Genomic DNA, 24,449 nt, shown 5'->3' on the forward strand with positions numbered 1-24,449 from the left:
CCAAAGAAGACACACAAATGGCTAACAGACACATGAAAAAATGTTCAAAATCATTAGCCATCAGGGAAATTCGAATCAAAACTACACTAAGATACCACCTTACGCCAGTTAGAATGGCAAAAATTGACAAGGCAAGAAACAACAATTGTTGGAGAGGATGTGGAGAAAGGGGGTCCCTCCTACTTTGTTGGTGGGAATGCAAGTTGGTACAGCCACTCTGGAAAACAGTGTGGCAGTCCCTTAAAAAGTTAAAAATTGAGCTACCCTATGATCCAGGCATTGCACTACTGGGTATTTACCCCAAAGATACAGACGTAGTGAAGAGAAGGGCCATAGCAGCATTGTCCACGATACCTAAATCGTGGAAGGAGCCGAGATGCCCTTCAACAGATGACTGGATTAAGAAGTTGTGGTCCATATATACAATGGAATATTATTCAGCTTTCAAAAAGAACGATTTCTCAACATTTGCTGCAACATGGACAGCAGTGGAGGAGATAATGCTAAGTGAAATAAGTCAAGCAGAGAAAGACAATTATCATATGGTTTCTCTCATCTATGGAACATAAGAACTAGGAAGATCGGTAGGAGAAGAAAGGGATAAAGAAAGGGGGGGTAATCAGAAGGGGGAATGAAACATGAGAGACTATGGACTCTGAGAAACAAACTGAGGGCTTCGGAGGGGAGGGGAGTGGGGGAATGGGATAGGCTGATGATGGGTAGTAAGGAGGGCTCGTATTGCATGGTGCACTGGGTGTTATACACAACTAATGAATCATTGAACTTTACATCAAAAACCAGGGATGTACTGTATGGTGACTAACATAATTTAATAAAAAAATATTTTAAAAAAATGAACCCAAATCAAGAGTTGGACGCTTAACTGACGGAGCCACCCAGGCGCCCCAACACTAAATATTTTTGCATTATCTTCTACTATTTGCCTCCATGTTTAAATACTATGTTTATTTTGCCACTTACTGATATTTTCGTTTGTGATATTACCAGTTGACTTCCTGCTGTGGAGGATGCGGATTTGGCTCATGCACATCATTTACCCACATGCACACTTCTGTCCTCATTCCTCAGTATAGTTACTTCCCAGCTTCCAGTTCAGTCAGTATTCTAAGTTTATGTTGTTTCCTAGGTATACTGAGCCATAGCATACCAAGATTATGTTCCTTTCTCACACTGCTTTTGTCCTCATTTTGCCTCATTTGTTTGCTTCTTTTCCCTGCACCTATCACCAGTTCATCCCTCAGATTCCAACACCACTGTAACATTTCTCTTCATTTGGATAGGATAGACACAGATCCTTTCTTGTCTGCAATCTTTCCTGGAGCCCTCTTGGCCTTTTCCAGGTTGGGTGCTGTGTTAGTTTGCTAGGGATGCCTCAACAGAGCACCAGACTGGGCGGCTTAAACAGCAGAAATTTTTGTTCTCACAGTTCTGGAGGCTAGACATCCAAGCTGAAGGTGTTGGCAGGGTTGGTCTCTTCTGTGTAGAGATGGCCATCTTCTCCCCTTGTCCCTACATGGTCTTCCAACTGTGACTGTGTTCAGATTCTTTCTTATGAGGACACCAGTCATATTGGATTAGTGCCCACCCTTATGACCTTGTTAAACATATTACCTCTTTAAAGACCCTATCTCCAAATATAATCACATTCTGAGGTCCTGAGGGTTAAGGTGACTTCAACATACGAATTCGTCAGGGGTGGAGGGTGGCACAACTCGGCCCATGATGGGGACCTTCATCGTTCTCTATGCCTGGGGCATAGCTGTTGCCCTGGGATTTCTCTTCACGGTCACCCTGGTCATTTCTTATACCCCTCTTCTGTTTCCTGGATCCCATAGCTGCTGCTTTCATGGTGTACTTCCCTGTTTGGTGGAGTATATCCTTCCTTAGCTTCCCAGGGAGGGTTAATGGGACGTAAGTTTTTTCGAGACTTTTGCATGTGTGAAATGGGTGTATTCTTTCACTCCATTGATAATTTGCTAGGCTACAGACTTGGAGGTAGGCACTTTTAAATGCATTTATTCATTGTTTTCCACATTTTGTTGTTCTTGAAACCCTATGCTATTGTGATTCTCGAGCTTTTATTTGTGACCTGCAGTTTTCCTCTCTGAAAGCTTTAGGATCTTCTTTATCTCAAATGTCCTGAAACTTCATGATCTGTTTAAAAGTGTCAGTATTTTTTCATTTGTAATGCTGTATACTTAGTGAGCCCTTTCAGCCTGGCAAGTTGTGTATATCAGTCCTGGGGAATTTTCTGTTTTATCCTTTCTATTTCAGGAACCTCTACTAGTTGAATATATATATATTGAAATGTACCTCTAAGTGAATTATGTATTTTTTCTCTTATTTTCCATTTTTAACCTTTTGCCCTTTTTTTTAAAATCAGGAGAATTTCCTCAGCTTTATTTTCTACCTTCCATATATTATTTTCTTTTTAAGATTTTATTTATTTATATGACAGAGAGAGAGGGAACACAAGCAGGGGGAGTGGGAGAGGAAGAAGCAGGCTCCCAACGGAGGAGCCTGATGTAGGGCTCGATCCCAAGGATCCAGGATCACGCCCTGAGCCAAAGGCAGACGCTTAACGACTGAGCCACCCAGGCGCCCCCATACATTATTTTCTGACTGGCATTTTTTTTTCAAGTACTTTTTCTTTTTTTAATGAATGTATTCTTTTCTCTCCAAAGTTACCAATTATTTTTAGGTTTCTTCTGTTCCCTTCATCAACTGTTTTCCTCCTTTTTTTTTTTCTTTTTTCATTTGTTTGTTGATGTCTGTCTCTCCTGTTAGAGGTGTTCTTGGGATATCTGGTGACCTTTGCCCATCTTTTCATACTTAAGATTCCTTTCAAGCCTTGCAGAGAAAGTTTAGCCAACTGAGTAAACATGTTTGCCCATTTCCCAAGTAAAATGTCAGCACTTTAATCCCTGCCTCAGGCTCTGCTTTCCAGAGGACTTAGCCAGGTAAGATAATCAAACATTTGTTAATAAATTTGGCAGTCACAGGTGTTTTTTTTTTTAAGATTTTATTTATTTATTTGACAGAGATAGAGACAGCCAGCGAGAGAGGGAACACAAGCAGGGGGAGTGGGAGAGGAAGAAGCAGGCTCCCAGCGGAGGAGCCTAATGTAGGGCTCGATCCCAAGGATCCAGGATCACGCCCTGAGCCAAAGGCAGACGCTTAACGACTGAGCCACCCAGGCGCCCCCATATATTATTTTCTGACTGGCATGTTTTTTTCAAGTACTTTTTCTTTTTTTAATGAATGTATTCTTTTCTCTCCAAAGTTACCAATTATTTTTAGGTTTCTTCTGTTCCCTTCATCAACTGTTTTCCTCCTTTTTTTTTTTCTTTTTTCATTTGTTTGTTGATGTCTGTCTCTCCTGTTAGAGGTGTTCTTGGGATATCTGGTGACCTTTGCCCATCTTTTCATACTTAAGATTCCTTTCAAGCCTCGCAGAGAAAGTTTAGCCAACTGAGTAAACATGTTTGCCCATTTCCCAAGTAAAATGTCAGCACTTTAATCCCTGCCTCAGGCTCTGCTTTCCAGAGGACTTAGCCAGGTAAGATAAACATTTGTTAATAAATTTGGCAGTCACAGGTGTTTTTTTTTTTTAAGATTTTATTTATTTATTTGACAGAGACAGAGACAGCCAGCGAGAGAGGGAACACAAGCAGGGGGAGTAGGAGAGGAAGAAGCAGGCTCATGGTGGAGGAGCCTGATGTGGGGCTCGATCCCATAACGCCGGGATCACGCCCTGAGCCGAAGGCAGACGCCCAACCGCTGTGCCACCCAGGCGCCCTGGCAGTCACAGGTTTTTAATTGTTTAACCATGTATACAAGAGTAGGAAGTACCAGGGCTCTTCCTGATCTGACATTGAGATCCTACAAATCTTTATATCTTTAGGAATACAGAAATGTCAATTATATTCAAGGTAACAAGTTACCAAGAAGTACAGGCTATAGACTTGTATGTAGGCATTTATTCTGGGGGTTATTTTCACATGACTTGGGAGTAGTATTTGGAGCCTTGGTGTCTTCCATGACCCATTTGTTCAGATAACACTTCCAAGGTTAGACTCACTTTATCAGATGGTAACAGTTACTCATATTATGCAAGTTTATATATTGCAGACAAGGTTGATATTCTTGTGAGAGTTTTCATTTAATACTTTACCAAATCAGATCTTTTGAACTAATTTTATGATGCATAGTGATCTCTTCCTCTGCAACTGTAGTAAAGGGATAATCTTTACCTCTGAGATAACTTTTTTTTATTTTTTAAAGATTTTATTTATTTATTTGACAGAGAGAGAGAGTGCATGCACAAGCAGGCAGAGGGAGAGGGAGAAGCAGGCTCCCTGCTGAGCACAGAGCCCGATGTGGGGCTTGATCCCAAGACCCTGCAATCATGACCTGAGCAGAAGGCAGACACTGAACCAACTTAAGCCACCCAGGCGCCCCTGAGATGACTTCTTAAGAACAGTAAAATGCATCCTTTTTTAGTGCACAGTTCCTCTGAGTTTTGACAAATGCATTCAGTTTTATAACTACTACCACAATTGAGAACCTAGCCATCACCCCCAAAACTTTCCTCATGTCATTTTGTAACCAACTGCTCCCACCAACCCCAGACCCTGGCAACCACTGATGGGTTTTTGGTCTGTATTTTTACCTTTTTTAGAATGTCATGTGAGTTTAATCACACAATATATAGACTTTTGGATGTGATTTCTTTTATTTAGCATAATGCTTTTGAGATCCATCCATGTCACTGAGGGGGATCAATAGTCGATTCCCTTTTTGTTGCTGAGTTAGTATTCTATTGTATGGATATACCACAGTTTGTTTATCCATCTACCGGTTGACAGACTTCCAGTTTTTGACTTCTGAACAAAGTTGCTATAAACATTTGTATACAGGTTTTTGTGTGAACATATGTGTTTATTTCCATTGGAGTGAGACTGCTGCTATGAGGTAAGTGTTACGTAATTTTATAAGAAACTGCCAAATGTTTCCAAATGGCTGTACTATTTTACATCCCCATCAACAGGGTATAGGAATTCCAGCTGCTCACATCCTTACTAGCACTTAGTATTGTCAATTCTTTTTATTGTACCTATTCTAATACATATGTATTGTTGTATCATTGTGATTTTTAAAAGTTTGAGGGGGCGCCCTCATGGCTCAGTCAGTTAAGCATCTGACTCTTGATTTCGGCTCAGGTCATGGTCTCAGGATCATGATATCATGCCCTGTGTCAGGCTCCATGCTGGGAGTGCAGCCTGCTTAAGATCCTCTCCCTCTCCTTCTGCCCCTCCCCACCTTCCTCTCCAAAAAATAAATAAATAAGTTTGAGATATAATTGATATGATATACTGTATGGTTTTAAATATACAATGTGATACTTTTGACATGTATACAACCATGAAACCATTGCTACAATTAAGACAGAACATATCTATTACCCCCAAAGTTTCCTTGTGCTGTTTTGTAATTCCCTTTTTCCACCCAAGGTCCCCTATCCAAGCAACCACTGATCTGCTTCCTGTCACTGTAGTTTTATGTAAGAGGAATCATACAATATGTACTACTTTTATGTCTGGCTTTTTTTTTATTCAGCATGATTATTTTGAGATTCATCCACGTTATTCTATGTCACAATAGTTAGTTCCTTTTTATTGCCAAGTTGTAGTCCATTGTAGGGATATATGATATGCTTATCTATTCATCACTTGATGAACATTATGGTGGTTTTCAGCTTTGGGTGGGTTACAAATAAGCTGCTAAAAACTGAGCTACTTTATTTAAATGTCTATTTTTAATCAACTTTATTGAGGCTTAATTTAGAGTCTATAAAATATACTTTAAAGTGCACAGTATGATGAATTTTGACAAAGTCGTACTCCCTATGTAACTAACACCACATCAAGATCTAGAACATTGGCTTCACGGCAAAGATTCCCTTGGGGTCCTTTCCAGTCCTTGTCTCCCACTCCTCCATTCCCAGCAATCACTCTTTTGCTTTCCAGTCACTCTAAAATAAATCTGTAATTCCTAAAGTTTTGTAGAAAAGGGGTCATATGGTAATACATTACGTTCTAGTTTCTTGCTTTTTTTTTTTTTTGCTGAGCATGTTTTTAGATTCATCCACGTTGCAAGCATTGTCAAGTATCAGTAATTCATTCCTTTTTGTTACTGAGTAGTATTTCGTTGTATGAATTTACCACAATTTATCTGTTGACATGTTGTTGGGCATTGGGTTGTTTCTAGTCTTTTGCAATTAAGAGTAATTGCAAAAGTTGCTGTGAACATTCATGTACAGGCCTTTATATGTACATGTTTTCATTTCTCCTGGTAAATGCCAAGGAATGAAATTGCTGAGGACAGTAAATACACATTTGATTTATTAAACTGCCATTCTTTTTCTAAAATGGTTATACTATTTTATAAAACTCAAACCAGCAATACCAATTGTTTGTACTATCAGTTTTTAAAATTTTAGTTATGGGCGTGTGTAGTAGTAGCTCGTTGTTTTAAATTTGCATTACTCTGCTATGATGTTGAGCATCTTATGTGCTTATTGGCCTGATTCATATATCTTTTGTACAGTGTTCAAATATGTCACCCATTCATAATTCGGTTGTTTTACTGAATTATAGGCGTTCTTTATGTAGTGTGGATATCAGTCTCTGGTCAGAATATCTTTCTCACATATATATTCCCACTGCGTTCAAGCCCATGGTACTCTGCTATCTCTTAAATAGCGGAAGGCCTAATGTGTCTCAGAGCCTTTGAACACTCTTTGTTGCCTGGAATCTTGTTCTCCCAGATCACACAGATTCCACGCCTCCTCCAGTCACTGTTCTAAGAGCCCTTTCTGGTGAGATCTTCACCATCCTATTTGAAATAGTAATACCCACGACCAGGCATTCCTCCCTTTTCCTTTTTTCTCCATAGCACATATCCACCCGACAGCTATATTTGTTATTTACTTGTGTAAATTTACCTCTTTAAAGAAAAGTACTGTCCAAGATGAGCTCCAACCCTAAAGAACATGGAAAATAATTCTCTGCAACCTGTTATAAGGGGATTACGTCCGCTCTTGGAGGCTGATACACTTAGGGATGAGAAATTTCTGGGCCTGCTAGATGCAGGAGGAGGTTGATTTCATCAGTGTCCTGTCACCTATCTTTTAAGTACCGGAGGCAAATCGCGGTCTACTCCAGGAGATCCTCCCTAAATGACCGACAGCACCGAGAGCAAGAAGGGGACGAGTCCCCCTGCAGAGAACTGTAGCGGAGACGAAGGTGGAGCTCAGCCTAGACAACACTGCTCTTTGCACAGGAAGAAACCGACGTCTTGCCCAACACGCGTCGGAGACAAGGCTGAGACTCGGCACCGAGACCTCAGCGTCCAGTCCCCGGGTCCTTACCGTCCCCGTCGCCGGAAGTGACGGACGGGACCCCGGCTCTCCTTCGCGTCCGCTGACGGCTCAGGCTGGGGAAGAAGCGTGTGGGGAGAGGCGAACTCGGCTACAGCCCAGCTTCCGGAAAGCGAGGGCTTTGTTTCCGAGGGAAGGGTCTTCCCAGCGGACCGGAAGGGCGCGCGTGTGGGTCCTCTCGGGGCCGGGCGGAAGAAGGGGGCGGGGCCCGGAGGGCAGCCCCGGGGACGTAGCAGGGCTGGGACAGGCGCTCGCTCCCTGACGTCGTGGAGGGCGGAGGAGCGAGTCTAAGAGGAACCTGGACCCGGGGCCCTGGGCGCCTTGGTAAATGGAATCTTAACGGCGAGTTGAAGGGCGGGAGGAAGGAGTCGGGGCTCTGCCTGTGGGGGCAGGACGGGGGAAAGAGCTGTTGCGGCGGTGGCGGAAAGAGCGCAACCGCGGGACCGGCGCGCCTGCGAGCGGAGGAGGGAGAGACGGCCCGGATCGGAGGGCCTGGGGGCTTTATCACATGAGCAGGGAAGGACCAGCTGGGGCTTTTTGAGAGGATCGCTCTTCCTGCCCGGTGGAGGTTGGATGATGGGAGGGCAGGAGCTGCGAGGCGACCGCCCCTGGGAGGCCACGGCTGTAGCTGAGCGAGCGAGGCCGCTGGGGGCGGTGGGTGTGGGCGAGAAGTGGACGGGTCAGTGATAGCTAACAGGTAGAATCGTCAAGCCTCTGCATTAGCTATGGGAGCTGAGCGAGAGTGGGTGTCCGGCGATGATTCGAAGTTGCTGGCCGAAGTGACTTTTGCCAGGGGTCCTTTTTCCTTAATGTAAAAACATAAAACAGCGAAGAGTTTTTTCCTTGCTGATTATATGTATTCCTATTTTGTGTGCTCACTGTAGAAAATTCAGAACGTACATTTTTTTAATAGAAGACGATAAAAATTACCAGTAATCCTACCACCCGAGATGGCCATATTTTGGTGTGTTTCCTGTTTTTGTTTTCTGTGTGCATCTTTTTTTTTGGAAATTGGGAATATATTCGTTATATTTTTCCTGTATCTTTCCCCCCCATTTGACATTGCTATGACTATTAATAAAGTTTGAACTGCGATGTGACAAGACATTATTCACACATACTGTTTTTTCCTCACTAACAAAAAATCAGATGTAATTCCACCAAGTCAGAGATAACTTTTTGGTGTATTTTCCTTTCAGTATTTTTATGCACTTTTTTGAGAAGCCCACTAATTATGCTACATTTTATGTTTTGTTTTTCAATCAGATGTTTTTACTCAATGTTATTTATTGCTGTTTTCACACATCCTTAACTGCTCAAGACTACAGTTTTTAATGGTTGTTTAGTCACAACAAATTCCATTATTAGCTAATTTGTTTTCAATTTTTTGCTATTAGGATGGTAAGAGGGACATCTAATTTACATAAATTTTCATGTTTTTAATTTATTCCTTGAAAAGAGCCCTAGAAATGGAACCTACCAAGTAAAAGGGTAAAATGAATTTATCAAATTGCCTCACCCAAATATCTCACTAAGACTTTGACTGAAATTGTTTTAAAGATCAAATTTTTGCAATACTTTGTTTTTCAATTCAAGGATATGGTTGTCTTTCTAGTTAGTGAAATTCTTGTCTTTTATGTTCTTTTATGTCTTTGTCCTTTCCTTTTTAAACTTATGTCTAAGAAAGGGCCGGTATTGATTTTTTAGTAATTGTAACCTCTTTGCTTAAATGTCATATGTGAAATGAGTATCTTTGAGTCAAGTGTCATACTTTCTTCAATAAAATTATTTTCTTAATATTTGTGTCTAGGTTCTGCTAAAATATATATAAAATGGTAAGACCAGAAAGCTAAAAAGGCTAAGTTGGAGTGAGGTTTCACTAATACCATAAGTAACCTCTGGTCTAAAAAATTCCTGACATTCTGCTTCTACTTGTCTGTTAGAGAAGCTTCCCCTCAGCCATGTATCAGATCCTGTCTGTACAACCAGGGAACCAGGCAGCAACCTTGATCCTTTCTGAGGAATGGTAAAGGAAGCTTGAAACAACTCAGCGGGGGTGGGAAGACAACATCTCATGAGGATGCTAAATGTGCTTTTGGATGGATTCTTCTAGCTTAACAGTTCTGCCATCTTATTATTAAAATTATTTTAATTTATTTGTTAGCAAGGATATTTTTTAGTGTATTATAACGTTAACTTTTAAACAAATGAAGTCTTTTGGTCCTTTTGGTTTTATGCAGATAGAATCCTGCTTGTCTATGAAATGCAGTTAACACATCAGCTGGACCTATTTCCCGAATGCAGGGTGACCCTTCTGTTATTTAAAGATGTAAAAAATGCTGGAGACTTGAGAAAAAAGGCCATGGAAGGTGCTATTGATGGTTCATTAATAAACCCTAAGGTGGTAAGTACAAGTGAGAATAGATGAGCTATAACGGGGCATTGAAGAATATGTTAATTTTTCGTGATGTTATAGGTTAGCCTAAAATTGTCACCTTTTTGGGTAAAGAGTTCTTGTCCAGGCTGTGGAGTCAGACTGGGCCAACCTTGAATTTAACAGTGAATAGAAGCGGAAGTGCCAGGAACTCCCCCACGAGATAAGATGGGTTGTGGTCTGGCTCTGAAGTAATGGCAAATGCCTGGATCTTCATCTCATCTAAACTAGAAAAATCTCTGCACAGGCTTCGAAGGGGCACATGCACCCTAATGTTTATAGCAACAATGTCCACAATAGCCAAAATATGGAAAGAGCCCAGATGTCCGTGGAGAGAGAAAGAAGATGTGGTACATATATACAATGGAATACTACTCAGCCATCAGAAAGACTGAAATCTTGCCATTTGCAACGACATGGGTGGAACTAGAGGGTATTATGCTAAGTGAAAGAATTCTGTCAGAGAAAGACAAATACCATATGATTTCACTCATGTAGAATTTAAGAAACAAAACATGAACGTAGGGGAAGGGAAGGAGAAATTTAAAAAGATGAAAATAGGCAAACCATAAGAGATGCTGAACTCTAGGAAACAAACTGACCGTTGCTGGAGGGGAGGTGGGTGGGGGGATGGGGTAACTGGGTGATGGCCATTAAGGAGGGCACTTGATGTAATGAGCACTGGGTGTTCTATGCAAGTGATGAATCACGAAATTCTACCTCAGAAACTAATAATATAGTATATGTAAACTAAATTTGAATTTAAAGAATTTAAGAAATAAATACATAGAAATTTTAAAAAGCTGTTAGTTGGGGGAAAAAAATCTCTGCACAGGGGACGTGCATAGTAGTTAAGAGCACACACCGAGGAACTGCGGCAGCAGGATTTAATCCCAGCTCTGCCATTAGGACTTTGAGCAAGTGGTGGCCAACGTTTAGAGAGTGCTTACTCTCTTCCTTTCCATGTACCAACTCATTCAATCTTCACAACAAGCCTATGAAGTAACCACTATGATTATCTGCATCTAACAGATAAAACTAAGGAATTTGCCCAACTCCCCTCAGTGGTAAGTGACAGAGCTGGGATTCAAACCCAGACATTCTTTGGTTTCCTCATCTGCACATGAATAATAATACTGATTTAAAATAAAACATGTAAAATGTTTAGAATATGGCTTTTCCCATGATATTAGTTCTCGATGTTATTTAAAAACTTTTTACTATTTAAGTTTCTTGCCGCTTTAAAATCCTATGATTTTCTGAACACCCAGCAATTTTGAAAACATAGTCCATAGAAATTGTGGTGAAGTAAAACAGCCTGACATTGGAGTTACCAAGAGATAAGGCACGCATCTCCAGAGTGCTCCAGATGCTCCATGTGTAACTCCTTCTGTTCTCTTTGGTAGATTGTCGATCCATTTCAGATACTTGTGGCAGCAAACAAAGCAATTCATCTCTACAAATTGGGAAAAATGAAGACAAGAACTCTATCAACTGAAATTATTTTCAACCTTTCCCCAAATAACAATGTAATTAATATGGATATCACTTACTTTATTTCTGTTGATCTTGCCATGATATACCATGTGTTCCCTAGTGTTGGGTTGGAGGCTAAATTCCTGTATGCCTGTTGTTAGTAACAAAGGAAAATAATAGTTAAAAGAGTTCTGGACAGAGTTGAGGTTTAGCACTGCCTCTTACTAGGTAAATAAGCTTTGCAGTCATTTCATATATGAGTAAAGTTTAGCTACATTAAATGAGGGTAGTTTTATCTGTCCATCCTACCATATAATAGGAGCAGGAAGATCCCTCTAAACAATATATACACTTAAATGGTACAACATTAAGCATGGATATTTGTGTATTATGCACGTCTACGCTCCTTATAAACTCCTTGAGGATAGAATCCATGTCTTTTCCATATCCAGAAGCCTGCTGGTTACCGGGAACAGCCCTTAACATGGGCTCACTCAACCCCTGCGCACAGGAAGTTTGTGGTTTGAGATACTGATAGTAATCAAAGTTATTGAGCTAATTTAGTTCCATCTGTGGCACATAAAGACAAAAAACAAATTTTGCTGATGAACTTTGAGTATTACCACTACAGTTAATAACACACCAACCAGGTATTAATATCATCCAGAGGATAATTGGGAAAGCTGTGGCATGATTTAAAGTAATGTTTGAAATTTTATAAAGTTTACAAAATGCAGGATAATAGAATTCCTTGGTACCTAGTGAAAAAATTACCAAAGAATTATTTCTTTGAGATCATTTGAAATAACTTGAGAAACTATTCAATTCAGTGAGCATCTGTTGGGGTTGTCAACCACTTTTGGCTATAGTTCCAGGACAGGAGAAACAAATATGCTCCTGAGGAAGGCAGGGAAACAACAGAAATCCAACTGCTCTAAGATTAATGATATAGTGGGAATAATAATTCAAACTGATGGGAGCAGCAAGGAAGCAACTCCTGTAAGGAGGAGGGTGCAGCGGGGACTGCCCTGTGCATTGGATGGTAAAGGGTGAGGGCACTCCAGGCAGAGGATGGGGAAAAAAGTGTGAAATGATGGGACCCCCACACAGTCCAGGCTGGCTAGAAGGTAGGCGTGCATGGCTGGAGGGTCACTGGGGATCAGAAGGAGGGGGTGTTTGTGTGCCATGCCAAGAATGGGCTTGACTGTGCAGTCAGGAGGTGCAGCGGTAAGCAGAGTGCTCTAGAGGCAGAGCTGGCGGGTGTTGGGAAGGGCTGTTGAAGAGAAACACTGTAGGTGGAGAGAACCAATTAGGATATGTAAAATAACCCACCAGAGAAGGAGGCTGATGGGGAGAGGTTTCAGACACACAAACTACTGGTTTATTGTCTTTCCTTTTTTTTTTCCTTAGATTTCAGAAGCTTTGAAAAAATTTGGTATCTCAGCAAATGACACTTCAGTTCTAATTGTTTACATTGAAGAGAGAGAAAAACAAATAAATCAAGAAGACCTAATATCTCAGGTTGAAGGTCATCAAGTTTCTCTGGAAAACCTTCCTGACATAACAAATATTACAGAAGTCAAAAAGGTTTGTAAATCTGTATTTTTAGAAAGAGTGTGATGAAGAATAAAACCGATGCTGTTTGCTTATTGATCACCAATGCTTCTGGGGGTTTTTGGTTTTGTTTTTTTTTTTTAAAAAGTTAATGTAATTAAAAATTACTTGAAAATAATTATAGAAGCTAAGAATTAGAAGGTGCAGGGGCGCCTGGGTAGCGCAGTCGTTAAGCGTCTGCCTTCGGCTCAGGGCGTGATCCCGGTGATCTGGGATTGAGCCCCACATCAGGCTCCTCCGCTGGGAGCCTGCTTCTTCCTCTCCCACTCCCCCTGCTTGTGTTCCCTCTCTCGCTGGCTGTCTCTGTCAAATAAATAAATAAAATCTTAAAAAAAAAAAAGAATTAGAATGTGCAAGTTTACGTAAAATATAGTTAGAAATTTAGTTGATAAAAGCATTCTCTAAGAATAAAGACATTCTATATTTTACATCTCAAATGCACTGTGTATCCTTTTTTTTTTTAAGATTTTATTTATTTGAGAGAGTGTGCAAAGAGCACACGAGCAGGGGTAGGGAGAGGGGCAGAGGGAGAAGCAGACTCCCCCGCTGAGCAGGGAGCCCGATGCCAATGCAGATGCGGGGCTCGATCCCAGGACTGATCCCAGCCAGGACCATAGGATGGAGCCTGATGCTGGGCTGAATCCCAGGACGCTGGGGTCATGACCTGAGCTGGAGGCAGTTGCTTAACCAACTGAACTACCCAGGCGCCCCTGTGTAAGCTTGATCTTTAATGTCTAGATGTATGCTTTTAAAATTGTTACAAATTTGGTTTCTGTGTTTAGAGGGTTATCACCATAAGTGCAACTTAAAGGGAACTTTTGACATAAATGATGAGTTGCCATCTACTTTGCATATTTTAGTCACGTTTGTGAATTGTGATTTCATACCATTATCCCAGTAGTTGAATGATAATTTCACTTATACATGTTTGTATGATGAAAATGAGTAGTGCATGAAAAATAGCATGCCATAATTTGTCTTCTATTTTTACAGATATATAAACTATCTTCGCAAGAAGAAAGTATTGGAACATTATTGGATGGTATCATTTGTAGAATGTCAACAAAAGATGTTTTGTGAAATGACAGAAATATTTAAAATCTTCAGCATTTATAAAAATAACATGGATTTTTCTCTCTTATTATATATGTTCAGTGGTAGAAAACACAATGTTACAAAAAGAAAAAAAGCCACTACTGGTTTCTCTCTTAATATTTTAAAAGATAGCCACTGTTGCTATTATGTGTTGTCTTCTAGTCTTATGTTTCTATTCAAATATATTTCATCTTTATGTAATTGGAATAATTGGGTGTTTACTAGGTTCTTGCCTTAGTGATTTATATTCATCAGCTTATATCCCTGCCTACTTCTGGCTACTCTGGCATTTCCCTTCCCAGCCTCCTGGTTCCAAGCATTTTACATACAAGAATTCATTCATCATAATCTTATGAGGAGGTAAATACTAGTTTTACCACCATTTTACGCACAAGGCAACTAAAAGATAATACAAATAATAAGTAACTTGCTCAAGGTCATACAGCTAGTATAAAGCCATGTTTTATAAATGGCTTGGAGTTTCTTTTCTTGACTTATCTTCTATTTTGATTGTAGCAGTTAAGACAGCCTTGGTCAAGGGTCAGCAAACTTCTGTGAAGGGCCAGATAGTAAATATTTTCAGCTTTGCAGGCCATAAGCTTTCTGTTGCACCTACTCAACTCTTGCTGTCATAGTATCCACAGGCCATAAATGATGAGTATGGCTCTGTTCAGTGAAACTCAATTGACAAAAACAAATGGTGGGCAGGATTCAACCTGAGGTCCATACTTCTAGACTTCTGGGTTAGGTTAGGTTTCAATTACAGTCCCTAAAGCTCATTGGCTTCACACGGCAAAAGTCTGTCATGCTCAGTCTGCACAGCCAGTGTGAAACCGTAAACACACAGGGCAATGACTCAAACCCCGTCTGCTTATCTTATGTTTCACTGTCCAAAGCCAGTCACGTCGCCCTGCCAACCTCAAAAGGGACAGAGAAGTGTGATCTTGCCACATGCTGGAAAGCAGGGAGGTGGAAATACTTAGTGATTTCTATCGTGATCATAAATAATAAGGCACGTACATACATCTCTAACATTTCTTGTGTGCAGTGTGCTTAGCATTTTATATGCACTACCTCATTTAGTCCTTACTACAGTTCCAAGAGATTTTTACCAGCAAGGAAACAGATCTAGTCTCTGAAGTCTCTTTCAAAAAATTTCAAACCTAGAGAACAATTAACAATAATACAATAAAAGTCCGTGTACCTTTCATGCAAATTCACTGTTCTTAGCATTTTGCTATATTTGTTTGCTCTTGCCTCTTGCTCTCCGATCTGCCTACCTGCACTCAGGTGTGTACAATACACACACGCACATACTTCTGAATGATTTCAAGGTTAAGTTGTAGACCGGCACTTCAGCCTACACAGTGTTTAGTTGTCATATCTCATCTCTTTTCATCTGAAGCAAACCTCTTAAGAATGATTTTGACATTTTTTCGAAGAGCACCCTAGGTATCTTTCAGAATTCCGCACTATCTGGATTTGTTCATGATTTAAATCAGCTTAAATATTTTTGGGAGTAACAGTAGGTAAATGTTGTGTCCTTGCCATTGCGCGTCACCAGGAGGAACGTGTCCACTGGCCCCATCATTAGTCATACAAAGTTTGATCACTTGATTAAGGTGGTGCCTCCCCCAGCCATCTCCATTTCAAAGGCATCTCTTCCCCTGACAGAGTAACAGTCTGATCTGAATAACCCCAGGCCCCAGTGCTCCAAACACCTCCGTGGCACTGCCCCTGCCCCTCCCATGCCGTCACTCACATTCTTTTTATTGACGTGGAACATGTCATATACCTACTAAGTCTCCTATTTTTATACATTTATATTGGTTTCAGTGTTTCACTTTTGCAAATAAATCTTTGTACATGTTTCTCTTTCTTTTAGATAGCTTCTGTGAAGTAGAATTCTTGGGGATGAGGAGCTGAACTCATTAGAAACTTTTCAGAGCAGAAAGGTACCATTCTGTACTCCCCACTGCAGCCACTTCCCTGCTCCCGGTTTGCTGACAGCAGCCACCCTGCACTCATATCACAATATTGAGGAAAGCATAACCTGGTTTGGTTGGTCTCAGAATGAGCAGATTGTATTCATCGAATTTGCCTGTTACTGATGTTTTCCTAATCCTTTGTGCCATTGACTTCCCATGTTCCCCTCCAGGTCACTCTTCACCCATCCCCCCTCCCTGTTCTGGGAGGCTGACCTATATGGCAGCAAGAGGACTCCTCTGACCGGTTCGGCCAGTGGGAGGCCCCTAGGAGACTGGAGTTGGGAAGAGAGTGTGAGGCCAGCATATTTATTCTCCTGACTCCTCCCTGCAAGGTCATATGGGCTGGCTTTGTCCCTGAACCTTTCAACTCCTGGGTTAGGTTCTTGTCAACTCTCCCTCCCGCCTCACTTCAGGCCTCCAAGCAGTAACACGCCTGGTTCTTGCACCATCCTTAGTCCCCCTCTACCCACCCACACCTTCAGAATTAGCCCCTTTGATCATCTGCATAAAATCTGCTGGAGTTACCCTAATTTGAGTGTCGGGGCCTGATACCCTTTCACTTTCTCAGACAATTAGTTGTAAGGTTACAAAACATTTCCGTTGTGCTGGAATCGTTGTCCAAGGATTCCTGAACATCTTAGGAAGGATGACCCATCCCCCTACTTCTTTCCCCTTGAAAGGATTTGCCACAATTTTCATCCACTCATTTCCTTTAAATGACGAGCTCTCAGAAGCTCAGGGCATCGGGGGCACCTGGGTAGCGCAATCAGTCGTTAGGCGTCTGCCTTCAGCTCAGGGCGTGATCCCGGCATTCCGGGATCGAGTCCCACATCGGGCTCCTCCGCTGGGGGCCTGCTTCTTCCTCTCCCACTCCCCCTGCTTGTGTTCCTCTCTCGCTGGCTGTCTCTCTGTCAAATAAATAAATAAAATCTTAAAAAAAAAAAAAAAAAAAAGAAGAAGAAGAAGTTCAGGGCATCGGCCTGAGGTTGGGTAACTGAGAACCCTGAGGAGAGGTTAGGGGAGATTCTTTCTGGGAACTTAAGTTAAATGAAGCTGAATTGATGTTCTCTTCTCCCTGAGACTTCCAAAATGTAATGCCACTTATGTACTGTCCATCTCCCTGGCCCATTTCTGGGCTGTGCTGGTGCAGTAGGGAATATTTTTCATAGATGTTTAAGTGTGGGGTTTTAGTGACATGTTTCTCTCAAATCCACAACCTGTGGAATTATGGTGATTCTATGAGGCCTTGGGTAGGAGATTTCAGCTTTTCTGGCCTTAGTTTTCCTTTTGTAAAATGGGGACATTAATATCAACCTTAGTTCTTAGGTTGTCATGAATATCAAACAGAGCTGAGGAAAAGAGATTCCTCACAGTATGAGGCATCTGATTTCTCTTTATGTACCAGGCAGTAGTGCTGAGGAAGACAGGAAAATAAAATAGGACTCGTTGCTGGTGGGAAAGTAGTACAGTTCAGCCACTTCGGACAACAGTATGGCAGCTCCTCAAAATGTTAAACATAAAGTCATCATATGACCCAGAAATTCCACTCCTAGGTATACCTAGGTTCTAGGTATACCCAATAGAACTGAAAACAGGTGCTCAACCCAAAACGTGTACACCAATGTTCATAACAGCACAATTCACAATAGCCAAAAGGTGGAAACAACCTAAGTGTCCCTTAATGGATGAATGGATAAACAAGTGTGGGATATCCCTACCGTGGAATATTATGCAGCCACCAAAAGCCATGACCTACTGATATATGCTACAACATGGGTGCACCTTGAAAACAAAGGGAAAGAAGTGGAACACAGAAATTCACCTATCACATGATTCCATTTAAATGAAACATCCAGAAAGCAGGTTAGTTGTTGCCAGGGCGAGAGGAGAGAGTGCAACCTGCGTAGGGGCCAGGGGCTTCCTTTTGGGTTGTGAACACGCTTTGGAACCTGGTAGAGGTGGCAGTTGCACAACATAGTGAATGTGCTGAATGCCACTGAGTTATACACAGTACAACAGTTAACTAAAACATGAAGTAATAGCATAAACACATCTGCCTTACCTGTAGGAGTTCATGATCTTAGCTGGGTGCCTTTAGATTCTCAGATCCGGCTGAGGCAGAGCCAGGTAGATTCCCAAGCCTCTCTTCGCCATCTGAAGCAGGAGCCTGGAGCCTCAGCACACTCCAGGCTCTATCTTTTGCACAGAGAATGACCCGTACGTCCTCCATCCAGAGACACCTGCTGCCAGCATTTGGTATGATCGCTCAGACTTTTCTCTCTGCATGCTTGTGTCTGTACATCAGTTTCAAGTTATATTTTTAAAAAAATGAGTTAAAACCTACTGTTTTGTAGTTTTTTTCTTTTTTTAAAAAAGATTTTATTTATTTATTTGACAGAGATAGAGACAGCCAGCGAGAGAGGGAACACAAGCAGGGGGAGTGGGAGAGGAAGAAGCAGGCTCATAGCGGAGGAGCCTGATGTGGGACTCGATCCCATAACGCCGGGATCACGCCCTGAGCCGAAGGCAGACGCTTAACCGCTGTGCCACCCAGGCGCCCCTCTAGTATTTCTTAGAACTATATTTTGACTTTTTTTTTCATATCAATAAATCCTCATCATCCCTGTTTATGGCTGTGAGGAAGGATGAAAAGCCTGAATGGAAACAAAGGCCATTGGGTTTTGAGAAGGCCACGTGAGAGTGAGAGTACAGGGAAGGAGAGCATGGGATCAGATTACAGACCTCTGGCCCTTCAGCTTGACTATTAGGTTTTTGACTAGTTAATATTACATTCACTAGGAAAGCTCAATTGTACTTTGGAGCCCCTTTTGATTCCTAGTTCAAATTTTGGTATGAAACCAATGTAGCAAATACCCATGGCTCACCCCTCAGATTTCATGTTAAACTCTACCCTTTGGCCTTGTTGGGTGCCAAAGACCTGGAATGTCAGCAGTCTCCTTCCACCGGACACCCTCCCCCCCCGCCCCACCCCGGGGGGCTTGCCAGCCTATGGTTTCTGACCAGAAGGCCTCAGGATGGTATCACTAGGGGCAGTCATGATTTTTCTCCTCAAGTCTGTCTCTCTCTCTCCAGCATCCTCTAGAGGCTCTTGCCAGAAATGTGGCTGTCACTCTGACCCCTTCCTCATCCTCATTCCCTTTTGGGTCATTACAAACTCCTGCCATTTCTGCCCCCAAAATGCACCTACAGGTGGGCTGGTTCTCAGCACCTGGAACGCCTCACTCTGGTCCAAGCCACCACGTACTCTTGTAGGGCCTCTGCTAGCCCCTGTGGCTCCTTAGTGAACATAGAACAAGACACCCCTTTCACACAGACGCAGCCCATTGATGACAGCCCAGGGCAGTGATGCCTTTGAGCAAAAAAGAAAAAGGTCACCTTTTCCTTTAGCCAGACTCAGCTCTGTGCCAGGACTCACCGCTTGGTGAGTGGAATAGGGGTCTATTTTTGTTCCGACGAGGCCTCCTTGGCCAGATGCTCTTGAACAGTGAGCAACCTGCGTATCTGTACCTTGGGGCTCTTTTTCACCTGCACTGCTACACTAGCCTGTGGGGTGGGGAATATGTGCTTCCACTACTGTCTCCTCCCATCCACTCTCCAGACGTGGCCAGAGCAACACACAGGCACGCAGGCATGCACACACGTGCGCACACCCCTGCCTATGTTACTCCCCAGGTAAAAGCATAGCGATGGAGTAGAGTCCAAACTCCACACCCGGGACGACAGGCCGCACCCGCCCGGGCCCCAGCCGCCCTCATCACTCCCTTCCTCCCTCCGTGGCCACGTCGGAAAACCTTGCCTCTGTCCTGCCTCAGGGTCCTCAGGCCTCTGTTCCCTCCGCCCCAGACGCGCTCCTTCCCTCAGCCTCGCTCAGCTCTCTCTCTCCTCCCAGTCTACCCGAGGGTCCTCCCGGGGGAAGCTCTGTCACCCCATACGGCCGCCGGCCTCGCTCCGCGCCGCGCCGCCCCGCCCCCCTGGGGGGCTGCCACTGCCGGGAACTCCTGAGGAGCGCCTAGCACGGAAAACCCGGATGTGCCAGGCCCTCCGCGGTGGCCCGACCGCCCACATAGCGCCTCGCCCAGGCCAGCGTTTGATAACAGCACCCACGCAGCTCTAAGGAGGATGAGAGCCTGGCTTCAGGAGCCGCGAGACCCAGAAACGCCACCTGACCGCGCGCCGAGGTGAGGGCGCATGGGCGGAGGGGCGCGCTACGTACGTGCGGGGGCGGACGCGCCCCTCCCCCCAGCGTATAGGCGTCCCGGGCCGGCGGTCTGCTCTTCGGTTTTTCGCTGCTTTAGTGGGTCTCGGTGCAAAACAGTCAACAGCTGTGGCTGCACGGGCCCACGAACGAACGAGGGCCGATGGAGCCTAGTGAGAGGAGGGCGGGGAACTGCAAACCATCAGTTTCCCTCAGAGCCGGGCGAGCCTGGGCAGGGAGACAGCACCTGCGTGCTGAGCCACGGGTCTGGGCTCTAGCGTGTGATGACAGCACAAGGTGAGGCGTGCCATCCCCAGGCTCCGGGAAGCTGTGTGCAGGGGCCGGGGTGGACCCCCGAGCACATCAAGGTGCCCGCTGGGAGATGCTCCAAGGCCCGAACCACCGTGGGAGGAAGCGTGTAGGCCATCCGCGAGGGCAAGGTCCCCTGAGGTGTGCCAGGACAGGCTTCCCCCCTGCAGGCTAATTCCCTGGCTGTCACAGAGGTCAGTGGAGAATGGGCCTCCTGCTGCGTCATCGCCCAGCCTCTTGATCCTGGGGCTTATGATTATCGAATGTGCAGAAGCCAGCCAATGAGGTGGCCGTCCAGGGAGGGCCTGGTTCCTGGTGGTGGGCGAGCCCTGGGCAGTCTCACCTGGATGCCAGTCAGAGGCTGAGGGCAGAAGCCTTCCTGACCCGTCCTGGACATTCAAGTCTGTTGTGGTAGCAGGTGAGAGGACGTGGGTTGAAGGAGAGTGTCTTGAGAGAGGCCTGGAGCAGGGGACCCTCCTCTGGGGATGAAGTCTGGGCCTTTTTTGATGTTTGCCTTTTTTTTTTTTTTTTTTTGAAGATTTTTAAAATTTATTTGAGAGAGGGAGAGAGCGCACAAGCAGAGGGAGAGAGAGAAGCAGACTCCCCGCTGAGTGGGGAGCCTGACATGGGACTGGGTCCCAGGATTCCAAGGTCATGACCTGAGCCCAAGGCAGACACTTAACCAACTGAGCCACTCAGGTGCCCTGATCTTTGACTCCTATGCCACCTCAGCAGCCTAAAAATTTGCAGTCAAGGGGGAAGGAGCCTTTGTTGAAACTTTTACTTGGGGGCGCCTGGGTGGCTCAGTCTGTTAAGCATCTGCCTTAGGCTCAGGTCACGATCTCAGGGTCTTAGGACCGAGCCCTGCCTTGGGCTCCTTGCTAAGTAGGGAGTCTGCTTCTCCTTCTCCCTCTGCCTGCTTGTGCTCTCTTTCTCTCTCAAATAAATAAATAAATCTTTTAAAAAAATGAGACACCTGGATAGCTCAGTTGGTTAAGCATCTGCCTTCAGCTCGGGTCATGATCCCAGTATCCAAGGATTGAGTCCCACATCGGGCTCCTTGTTTAATGGGGAGCGTGCTTCTCCCTCTGCTGCTCCCCCTGCTTGTGCTCACTCTCTGATAAACAAATAAAATCTTAAAAGAAATATATTTAAAAAAAAAAGAACTTTGGAATACAGGATTCCTGCCACGTATGGTCCCTCTCTAGGGACCAAAAGGCAGGGGGACACATGGTCTGACTGCTGCATGGAGCCACTCCAACATACCAAGAAGCTAAGTGAGCCAGTAAGAGGGGAAAGAGGGTGGAGAGGAGGGTATTTTATATACCAGAGTTTGTATGTGTTATTTTATTTTTTAAAAGATTATTTATTTATTTATTTATTTGAGAGTGAGTGTGAGCATGAGCAGGGGGAGGAGCAGAGAGAGAGGGAGAAGCAGACTCCCCACTGAGCAGGGAGCCCCACCCAGGGCTCAATCCCAAGGCCCTGAGATCATGACTGGAGCCAAAGGCAGATGCTTAACAGACTGAGCCACCCAGGTGCTCCTGTATGTCTTATTTTATTAAATCCTCAAAATCATCCCAGAAGGCAGGTTTTTATTTTACCCTGTTCCACAGATGAAGGAACAGAGGTTCAGAGAAGTTAGGTGACATGCCAAGTTTACACAGCTAGAAAGGGATGGAGCCAGGATCATATGCAAATCGTTCTGAGCCTACACCTTCTCCCAGTGGCTGTTGCCTACATCTTCCAGGGCAAAAGCAGAAATGCCCTCGAGCAGGGTCTCCCCCACTCCTGGGAGGTGGCAGAGATGGGGCACTTACCTGGCTTCCTTTCTCTTCCCTAGGGCTGCTGGGAAGGTGTGCAGGGACACCTCATTCACTCTCTTTTGTGGACTTTGAGGTTCAGGCAAAGCAGAACTCCATGGCTCCTTACCACATCCGCAAATACCGGGAGAGCGACCGCACACAGGTCGTGGACGTGTTCTCCCAGGCATTTGAAGAGTTCCCCCCCCTCACCTTCCGTCACATCCTGAAGCTGCCCCGAACCCTGGTGCTCTTGCTTGGGGTGCCCTTCGCCCTCTTCCTGGTCTCTGGCTCCTGGCTCCTGGCCCTTGTAGCCAGCCTCACCCTCCTCACTGCTCTGAGATTCCTCTCCAAATGCCCCTGGACTGAGTTTAGAGTCGTATCCTTGCGCACAGACATGTCCGACATCACGAAGTTCTACTTGAGCGAGCCCGGCTCCTGCTTCTGGGTGGCCGAGGCTGAGGGGCAGGTGGTGGGCATGGTGGGTGTGCTGCCCGTGGAGGAGCGCCCCCTGCGTAAGGAGCGGTTGGAGCTGTTTCACCTGTGCGTGGCCTTGGAGCACCGAGGTCAGGGGATAGCCAAAGCCCTGGTCAGGACCGTCCTCCAGTTCGCACATGACCAGGGCTACAGCCAAGTCATCCTCAGCACCAGCGTGTTGCAGCACTCGGCCTTGGCCCTCTACCAGCGCATGGGCTTCCAGGAGAGTCACCAGTTCTTCTTCCGCCCGAGCTGGAGGCTGGCTGATATTCCTTCGGTCGTGTTTGTCTACCACCTGCCCTCTGCTCAGGCCTCTCAGGCACAGGAGTAGGAAGGGGGCCTGTGATCCAGTTCCTTGTGGCTGAGTCAGGAGAGGGACGGCTCTGCTGAGGTAGCGAGCAAACCCCTAGGTCTCAGTGTGACAGCACAGTGAGAGCTTACTGTTCCTTCCCTGGGAACCCCGTGCGGGGGATGGTTTGGGGGTGGCTGTCTCTGCTCCTTTCTCTCTTTTGGGGTGACTGCTGTTTCATCTGTCTAGTGTCATGAGAAGGCTGTGTTAAAACAAACTAATAAACACACATGAATAAACATTTCTTTAGTTCACGTGTCCGCCATCAGCAACTTAGGCTGGACGTGGCTGGCAGCCCTTTTGGTCTCAAACAGCCTAATTCACACATCATTGTGGGATTGGCTGGAGTGACAGGGTGACCGGGCCAGCTCATTCTCCAGCACGCAAGCCCAGCGATGGTTTTAAGGTAATTGCAGAGGAGCAAAAAGTGAAGCAGAAACAAGCAAATACTATTTCAAGCTTCTCAGGTGTCACATCTGCTGACATCCCCGACCCAGAAAGAGAAATGGGCCCTGCCTCTTTAGTGAGAGTTGCTGAAGTCACACAGCAAAGGGTGTCGAGAGAGTGGGAAGAATCCTGGGAGAAGGACTGGGGCCCCCAATGCCATCAGCCTGCTTCAGCCCCCACCCACCATCTCCTCAGAAAGGGAAGAAGACAGCCCGGGATGGAGAGTGGGATTTTTACATGGGCTGGACTGAGAAGTGGTGCAGCCCCCTCCCCACTGGCCAGGCCCCAGTCACATAGTCCTAACATGCCTGAAGGGAGGCTGGGAATGTGTGTGTCCAGGTAGAGGAAATGGGATTGGTGAGTTTCCCAGACCTGCCACACCTGGGACCCTGCCTCTTGTCCCCAAGTACTCAGGGACTCCAGATTTTTACAGAAGCCTCAGGCCTGACCCTCTTGTCCCTAAGCCTCTGATACGGTGGCGAAGTGGTATGTGCCCCAGTCTGCACCTTGTCCAGCTAAGTCATCACTGGCACCGGGTCTCCTGACCCAGAGGCTGAGTCCCAGGATCCAGTGAATCCCCCTATGACCCAGGAAGTCCAGGCACCCTTTCAGTCTAGGTCTTGTGACACAGCAGTGTTTGGGACTCTCTGCCATCCTGGCAGTATGCCTGCTTATAGCTTATCTCCTGTGAAGGGTCAGTCAGGTCACAAACCAGGCCGGAACCTGCCAACTGGCATTGCTACAGGCACATTTTCCCTAAATGGGGACCTTTCATCAAAT

The 24,449-nt window shown here is 44.8% G+C and overlaps 2 protein-coding genes and 2 long non-coding RNA genes across 7 annotated transcripts in view; 2 read left to right on the top strand and 2 right to left on the bottom strand.

Annotated features, from left to right (window-relative positions):
• LOC121101020 overlaps positions 1-7,544 on the bottom strand; it is a 28,303-nt gene extending 20,759 nt beyond the window's left edge. The window contains exon 1 of the long non-coding RNA XR_005832880.1: positions 7,454-7,544. This is a non-coding gene — a long non-coding RNA (uncharacterized LOC121101020). The remainder of the gene's footprint in view (positions 1-7,453) is intronic.
• A 116-nt stretch (positions 7,545-7,660) lies between these two features.
• Positions 7,661-14,285, top strand: TPRKB (TP53RK binding protein). 3 transcript variants are annotated; one of them, XM_008699997.2, is made up of 5 exons: positions 7,661-7,786; positions 9,703-9,866; positions 11,303-11,425; positions 12,783-12,959; positions 13,980-14,285. In XM_008699997.2, exons 2-5 carry the CDS (start codon positions 9,726-9,728, stop codon positions 14,064-14,066), a joined length of 528 nt encoding a protein of 175 aa, XP_008698219.1. In that variant the 5' UTR covers positions 7,661-7,786; positions 9,703-9,725; the 3' UTR covers positions 14,067-14,285. The 3 variants fall into 3 exon arrangements, with proteins under 3 accessions (XP_008698219.1, XP_008698220.1, XP_040479253.1); XM_008699998.2 differs by lacking the exon at positions 7,661-7,786 and adding an exon at positions 7,839-7,978; XM_040623319.1 differs by lacking the exon at positions 7,661-7,786 and adding an exon at positions 8,008-8,030.
• Positions 11,453-19,950, bottom strand: LOC103671391. Its single transcript, XR_570876.2, has 3 exons — positions 19,466-19,950; positions 18,132-18,363; positions 11,453-11,523 (listed from the first exon to the last, which is right to left on the bottom strand). It is a non-coding gene; the product is annotated as an uncharacterized LOC103671391 (long non-coding RNA).
• Positions 19,951-20,115: 165 nt separating this feature from the next.
• Positions 20,116-23,463, top strand: NAT8 (N-acetyltransferase 8 (putative)). 2 transcript variants are annotated; one of them, XM_008699996.2, is made up of 2 exons: positions 20,116-20,268; positions 22,438-23,463. In XM_008699996.2, the coding sequence occupies exon 2, from the start codon at positions 22,515-22,517 to the stop codon at positions 23,202-23,204; it is 690 nt and encodes a 229-aa protein (XP_008698218.1). In that variant the 5' UTR covers positions 20,116-20,268; positions 22,438-22,514; the 3' UTR covers positions 23,205-23,463. The 2 variants fall into 2 exon arrangements, with proteins under 2 accessions (XP_008698218.1, XP_008698217.2); XM_008699995.2 differs by lacking the exon at positions 20,116-20,268 and adding an exon at positions 20,309-20,582.
• Positions 23,464-24,449: the final 986 nt, after the last annotated feature.

Source organism: Ursus maritimus, unplaced genomic scaffold (genome assembly GCF_017311325.1).
Source record: "Ursus maritimus isolate PB19 unplaced genomic scaffold, ASM1731132v1 scaffold_6, whole genome shotgun sequence".
In the NCBI taxonomy this organism is placed as follows: domain Eukaryota; kingdom Metazoa; phylum Chordata; class Mammalia; order Carnivora; family Ursidae; genus Ursus; species Ursus maritimus.

What these genes read in the sequence shown, in the direction of transcription:
- TPRKB (XM_008699997.2), top strand. Translation starts at nt 9,726, where the DNA reads ATGCAGTTAACACATCAGCTGGACCTATTTCCCGAATGCAGGGTGACC. An exon ending in CATTAATAAACCCTAAGGTG is followed by an intron (nt 9,867 to 11,302) that starts GTAAGTACAAGT and finishes TCTCTTTGGTAG; the next exon opens with ATTGTCGATCCATTTCAGAT. An exon ending in ATATTACAGAAGTCAAAAAG is followed by an intron (nt 12,960 to 13,979) that starts GTTTGTAAATCT and finishes CTATTTTTACAG; the next exon opens with ATATATAAACTATCTTCGCA.